Source organism: Cariama cristata, unplaced genomic scaffold (assembly GCF_000690535.1).
Source record: "Cariama cristata isolate BGI_N322 unplaced genomic scaffold, ASM69053v1 scaffold27386, whole genome shotgun sequence".
NCBI classification, from domain to species: domain Eukaryota; kingdom Metazoa; phylum Chordata; class Aves; order Cariamiformes; family Cariamidae; genus Cariama; species Cariama cristata.
Genome location: NW_009624214.1, coordinates 1,179 through 7,452, shown reverse-complemented (window position 1 = coordinate 7,452; position 6,274 = coordinate 1,179). Strand labels below are relative to the sequence as shown.

The window sequence follows — 6,274 nt, the reverse complement described above, 5'->3', positions numbered from 1 at the left end:
GAGTATGGGGCTAGCCACCTGCCCCTTCCTCCGGCCCTTTCTCTGCCTGGTCCCGGCGGCAGTTCTCTAGCTGTGGTCTCCCCGGCCTGTCTCCCCGCGTGTTCCCTTCTCGCCCTCCATCCCCACGGCCTGTCTCTCTAACCGCGCCTGTGCCGCAGGGTCTCCTGGACATGATGGTCGCAGAGGAGGAGAGCCTGAAGGAGCGCCTCTTGAAGAGCATTGCCCTGTGTCGGAAGGAGCTTGACACCCTCTGCAGGGAGCTCCAGCTGGACCCCTTTGAGGTAAGATACTGCTCCTCACTGCTAGGAGCCTGCTGGCAACAGTCTTTTGCTGCCTGGCCTCTGCCCGGGTGTCTCGGTGAGGCAAGGCAAGCTCCTGTTCAAAACCACTTTTCCTGATGCTTGGTAGAGCTTTGTGGCTGCTCGCAGGTTGGGCGCTGGGAGATGGTTGTGAGGAGGCGAGGTGTCTCGCAGCATCTCGATTTGTGTGTTGCTGCTATGTTTGCACCTTCCTGGGGAACACTGTGGTCAGAACTGGGGCTTGTGTACCAGATCTTTGTTTAAGAAGCTTGAATATGTGAGTCAGGTCTGTGAGAGTTATGGAAAAGAGAGCTGATTTCTGGACTCTTCTAGGCAGAGGAAGAAAGTACCATCCTGCAGATGGAGAAGAACTTGCGCACCCGCGTGGAAGTGATGTTAAAGCAGAAGAGGGACAGGAAGCAGGAGCTGAAAACCCTGCAAGAACAAGATCGGGACTTGTGTGACATCCTCTGCACAACCCCCTTCTGCATTGACAGCAATGCTGTCCCCAGCCTGGAGGACCTGGATCGTTACAGGCGCCACTTGGCCTCCCTGACCGCCGAGAAGGTAAGCGGAGAGGGGGTGAGGATCTCGCCGAGGGTGGCGTGCAAGGTGCTCGCTGGTTTCTAATGCCGCTCATCGCCTCCAGGAGCAAAGGCGAGAAGAGTTTGTCAGCAGCAAGCGGCAAATCATCCTCCTCATGGAGGAGCTGGACCACACTCCAGACACAAGCTTTGAGCGGGACGTGGTGTGTGAGGATGAGGAAGCCTTCTGTCTGTCTGAGGACAACATTGCTGCCCTCCAGAATCTGCTGCAGCAGGTATGTTGGCACGCTGAGGCAGCGTTGCTGGCTGTGGAGGGTGTCGGTGGGTCTTGACAGCAGTTGGCATTGCGATGTAAACAGCGACTGCTTGGTTTTCTGCAAGCCTGTGTGCTAGAGCATCCTTTGGGGAGCTTTTGCCAGGAGATCTTGGAAGATGAGCAAGTGGCTTTGCTAGGCGCAGTAGAGCAGGCGGCTTACTCGTGCCCTGCGGGGCCAGGCTGTGCTGGTGCTGACCCTGTGCTCTCCCTCCTGTAGCTGGAAGCCCGGCGATCCCTGAACGAAGCTGTGTGCGCAGAGCTGCGCTCCAGAATCATTGCGCTTTGGGAAAGGCTGCAGGTTCCTGTGGAGGAGAGAGAGTCTTCTGCAGTGCACATGACTGGGGCCAGAGCCAAAACCAGGAAAGCTGTAAGGACCATCCTGTGCCCTTGGAGGGGGAGGGCTGGGCAGCAGCAGCTCTGGGTTTCGCACTCCTCTCTGCTCAGCCAGAGTGGAGGAGCTGCTCGCAGCAGTCGGTTGTGAGGTGAGCAGGCCAAATCCTGCCCTCGTGGGTAGAGGAGCTGGGAGTTGGTGCTGCCAACTGCCTTATCTGAGAAAGAGGTTTATGCAGAAGATAAATCCTGTTCTGCTCCTCTTCTTCTCACGCTGCCCTCTCTGAGTCTGTGCTCTGATCTTGTTGGCAGCTGCAGTTGGAAGTGGACCGTCTGGAGGAGCTGAAGCTGCAGAACATGAAATCTGTGGTTCAGGCAATCCGGGCAGAGCTGGCTGCCTACTGGGACAAATGCTTCTACAGTCAGGAGCAGAGGGAAGGCTTCAGCCCCTATTACGATGGTGAGTGCTGGCTCTTCCTGCTCATTGATGCCCCTGTGGGAGCTGTAGGCTGCCGGCTGGCAGGCCAGCTGCCGAGGAGGGCTGCCCTCAGCTCGCAGAGGCGTGGGAATCCCAGTTGCCTCCTGAATGTGATGATGTATCCTCTCCAGAGGACTATACAGAGACCCTGCTGGAGCTGCATGATGCTGAGGTGGGGAAGATGAAGAGCTACTATGAAACACACCAAGATCTGTTTGAGGCTGTCCGGAAATGGGAGGAGAACTGGAAGCTGTTCCTGGAGCTGGAGGTATTGTCTGGGCAGGGACATGCTCTGCCTGGCTCGGTGCTAGGTCACCGGGCAGTGCACACCTCCGCTCCCACGTGCAAAGAGCTGTTGGGAAAGACCAGGGAGGCACTAGGAAGCCACAGTGGGTCTGTGAGGGGATGGGGTGCTGTATCTAGAGCACTGGTATGGTTTGTGATGGGGGCCGTGCAGCAGGGATGGCTTCCTCCAGGGCCTTTATCCTGTGGGGTGTATGTTGGGCTGTGAGACTGGGCGGTGTGTTTGGTTCTCTCCTGACCTTCCTTCTGTACTAGAGGAAAGCAACTGACCCCAGTCGCTTCGCCAACCGTGGGGGGAATCTGCTGAAAGAAGAGAAGCAGCGAGCAAAGCTGCAGAAGACGCTTTCCAAAGTAGGTTCAGCACGGGAGAAGAAGCTGTAGCCCCAGATAGGCCTGCGTAGCGCTGACCGAGGCGAAGCGCAGCGCTGCGAGGCAGCAAGGGATCTCTGTGGGCATGGAGATGCCCACGTTCAGGAGGGCAGCCTCTCTACACTGCCCTTGTGTCCTTATCAGCTGCAGGAGGAGCTGGAGAGCAGGGTCCAGGCTTGGGAGCAGGAGCATGAGGGGGCTTTCCTTGTGAAGGGGCAGCAGTTCATGGAGTACGTGACGGAGCAGTGGCAGCTATACCGCCTGGAGAAAGAGAAGGAGAAACAGGAGCGGGTGAGTGCGAAGCTAAGCCTGCTGCTCCTGCCTGGAGGAGCCTCGGCTGCGTTGAACCCAGCCTGTCAGTGGCCTTGCCCCGCACAGGTCAGGGAACTGCCCCAGTGCTGCCCGGGGCTCTCTGTCTTCTCACTCTGTGCCTGGAAGTGGCTCTGCATGCAGTCACCTTTCTCGGACAGCGGGACTGGTGTCCATTGCTATCAGCGTCTGTGTGTCTTGAGCCCCTTTCTTGGCCCCAGCTGTGCCAGAGCTGCAGCTTGGCTCTGGATACCTGTAAATCTCTGTTGAAATACCTGCTGCTTGGCCGTGCTGCAGACTGTCCGCAGGGCATCGCCCGCTGGCAGAAGCCTGCTCTTCCCCTGGCAGCGAGTGGCAAGCAGGCGCTCTGCAGCTCTGTGCGACCGGCTCTGCGCTGCTCCTCTGCTCGGGTTTGTAAGTGCAGATCTCTTGCACAGCACCTGAAGAAAAGCCGCCAGATTGAGACGGAGATGATGTACGGAAGCACCCCGCGGACACCCATCAAGAGGCGAGTGCTCGGCCCCCACACGCCTGGCAAAGTAAGGAAGGTAAACTGTGTGAAGCAGCGTAGATGTGCTGGGCCCTGGCCGGGACCTGAGCACTGTCACTAGGCTTGAGTCCTGGCTTGTCTTAGGCCGGCCTTGGTCCCACGCAGAGATGTGGGGAGGGTTTGGGGTGCTGTGGCAGCGTAATGGAAGCAGGGAAAGGGCCCAGGCCATGGGCACCTCTGGTCTCACTGGGGACAACTGGGTGCTCTGGCGGCAGAAGGCCCTGTGCAACCGGGACCTCCACCTTGGTTTTCCTGGCACGGTACAGCCACCGGCTTCCTCCCCATGTGACGTGTGCTCTGCTTTTCCCCTCAGCTCAACGGCACTTCCATCTCCAGCGCCACACCCAACAGCACCGTTCGTTCGGCTTTTGGGGGAACCATCTACCACTCACCGACGTCTCGGTTACCACCTTCCGGAGGGAAGGTAAGGAGCTTTCCAGGGCAGGCTGGAGAGGCGATGGGTGAGCTGGGATGGCACAGCTCCGACTGCTGTCACGCCGTGCTTCGCTGCTTCTCCTGCCAAGCTTCTGGAGTGCAAAAGCCCCTGTTTGTCTGTAGCCTGCTGTGATCCTGGCAGGATGTTTCTGGGAGCTGAGGGAGGAGGAGGGTAGTAGCAACATTCAGGAAATCTTCCTGCAGCCCAGAGTTCTGCCATACCTCTGTTCCTCTGTGCTGAAGCCTGCAGCTTGGGGCACCCTCAAAACGTGGGTGTGGTGCTGTATGTTTCTGGGATCAGAATTGGGCCATAGACCCTGGAGGGCTCCTCGAGCTTGAAATTTCTCTGGCACTGCAGAGCGACAGGCAGTGAAGCTAGTGCAGCTCTCCTAGTTCTGTTCGATTCGTGTGTCCTGTCTAACTGTCACTTCTTGCCGTAGTTTGGCCAGGCTCGGACCCCCAGCCGTGTGGTTGCGAAGCCTCTCCGTCTCGGACACAGGGAGCGGAACAAGGAGAACGTGTCCCAGCTGAACGGAACCACCCTGAGCGGTGGGTGCACCCCTACAGCCCCTGCCCAGCGTAACCACAGCGTTAATTCTGTTGCCAGCACCTATTCTGAGTTTGCGGTAATTCACCTCTTCTAAACCCACCTCCCCTTGCTGGGCAGCACAGGGGCTGTCCTCCTCCCCCCCTCCCAGAGCACCCCACGGGGCTGCAGCTCTGCACAGCCCTCCTGGTGTCCCTGCGCAGAGCGGCTGTTCCTGCCAGTGCCTGTGGCAGCAGATCTGTTGGCTTTACATTGAGAACTTTAAAATTGAGGTTTGGTGGCTGAGGCCAAGCACTGCTCATGTCACATGAGGGCCCTGAGCAGCCCAGTGGGGAGCAGCCAAAAAAGCAAGAGAAACACTGATATTGGGGGCACCTCCGAGCCCCGGGCAGGGACAAAGCCGTATGTGGCCCAGGCCCCGTGAGACAGCCCTGCTGCAGTGATGCAGCCGCTCTCCCAAGGTGGGTCTGTGTCCAGCTGCTTCAGCAAAGTCTCCCCCCGTCCCCCCCACCCCTGAGGTCCAAGTCACTGGATGCAGTGTGTTTGGTGGGTGGTGATGCTCCCCAGCCTCTCCTGGGGCTGCAGCATGGTGGCCTGGGCAGCTGGCAGCTGCAGCGCGCTGTCGCTGTGCTGCCTTTTTTGAGGGAGGGTCTCCTGGCTCCCCGGGTGAGGGAAGCCTTTTCCTTCTGCCTGCACAGGCTCATCCGTCGCACGCTCACGTGGGACTCTGCTTGCTATGCACCCTGAGCTTGCAAAGGGACCCCAGCATCTGTCCCACCTCTTCTGCTGGTGTCTCTGCGGTGTGCTGGCTGAGCCAGGCCTGGGGAGCTGCCCCAGCTGCTGAAGAAGGTGTCTCTGCTGATGGACCGGGCTCTGCTGTCCCTGGGTGCCTGGAGGTCCCTTAGTGGCCTTCGCCCTTCCATTAGGATGGGCGGAGCCCAAGCTTTAACATTTTCTGACAGAAGAAAGCCACGAGCATCTCTTCCTTGTGGCAGCTAAGCTGGTGTCTGCAGTGCCCTGGGTGCCCCTGGGGACGTGCTGAGGATTTCCCTGCAGCCGGGCTGTGATCCCAGGCTTGTGCTCAGCCTCTGGGCAAGGAGGGTGCCGGTTCCTGCTAGGTGTTCCCTTCCTCCAGCAGCTGGGCACGGCCGTCCTTGTGCTGAGGGACAACCTGTTTGCTTTCCGCTGGTCGACTGGCAGACACCGGCTGCAGGAGGGAGGGATGGGGTTCCCAGCCTGGGGCTGTTTGGGCCATGGGTATTCCTGCTTCTGGCAGGCTGATGGGCTCAGAGTTCTTCCTCGGCTACTGGATGCTAACGGTTTCCTGCTCTCTTCTCAAGCAAGAGGGTGGGGAGCCCAAACAAACGAGCAGGAGCAGACTGGCCTGCCCTCCTTGCTGGCCTGGAGCTGTTCCTGCTTTCCCACAAAGCCATGAAGCAACAGCTCTGTCCCCGCTGCCATCTGCACAGCTGCCCGTTCCTCATCCCCATCTCCCGCTTCTTGTTTCCACAGCGCGAACTTTCAAAGGCTTCCAGGTCTGACAGTAGCTCCCGCATCCTGAACTCCACCACCACCAATGCCTTCTGCTGAGGCGCTGCCTGCCAGGCTCCGGCTGCTCGTAGTTTGTAGTGAGTTGCTGTTCAAGCAGTGTTACCCACCTCCCCCCTGCACCCGAAGCCTCCCGTGCCCGAGGGTTAATTTTTACCGGGGTCCTGGGCATTGCTCCGGCCAGCCTGGCTCTCTGTGGGCTGGGGGGGCTCTTGTCCGCCAGGGTCAGGTGTGAAGGGGCACTT

General features: G+C 59.1%; 1 protein-coding gene across 1 annotated transcript; it reads left to right on the top strand.

The window, feature by feature from the left end:
- Positions 1-158: 158 nt before the first annotated feature.
- Positions 159-6,071, top strand: PRC1 (protein regulator of cytokinesis 1; the record flags this gene model as incomplete). Its single annotated transcript, XM_009703096.1, has 12 exons — positions 159-281; positions 633-866; positions 949-1,119; positions 1,378-1,527; positions 1,803-1,950; positions 2,100-2,236; positions 2,527-2,622; positions 2,785-2,931; positions 3,387-3,497; positions 3,813-3,923; positions 4,375-4,560; positions 5,994-6,071. Coding segments are annotated over 12 exons (1,692 nt in total), but the record flags the coding sequence as incomplete, so codon positions are not given.
- Positions 6,072-6,274: the final 203 nt, after the last annotated feature.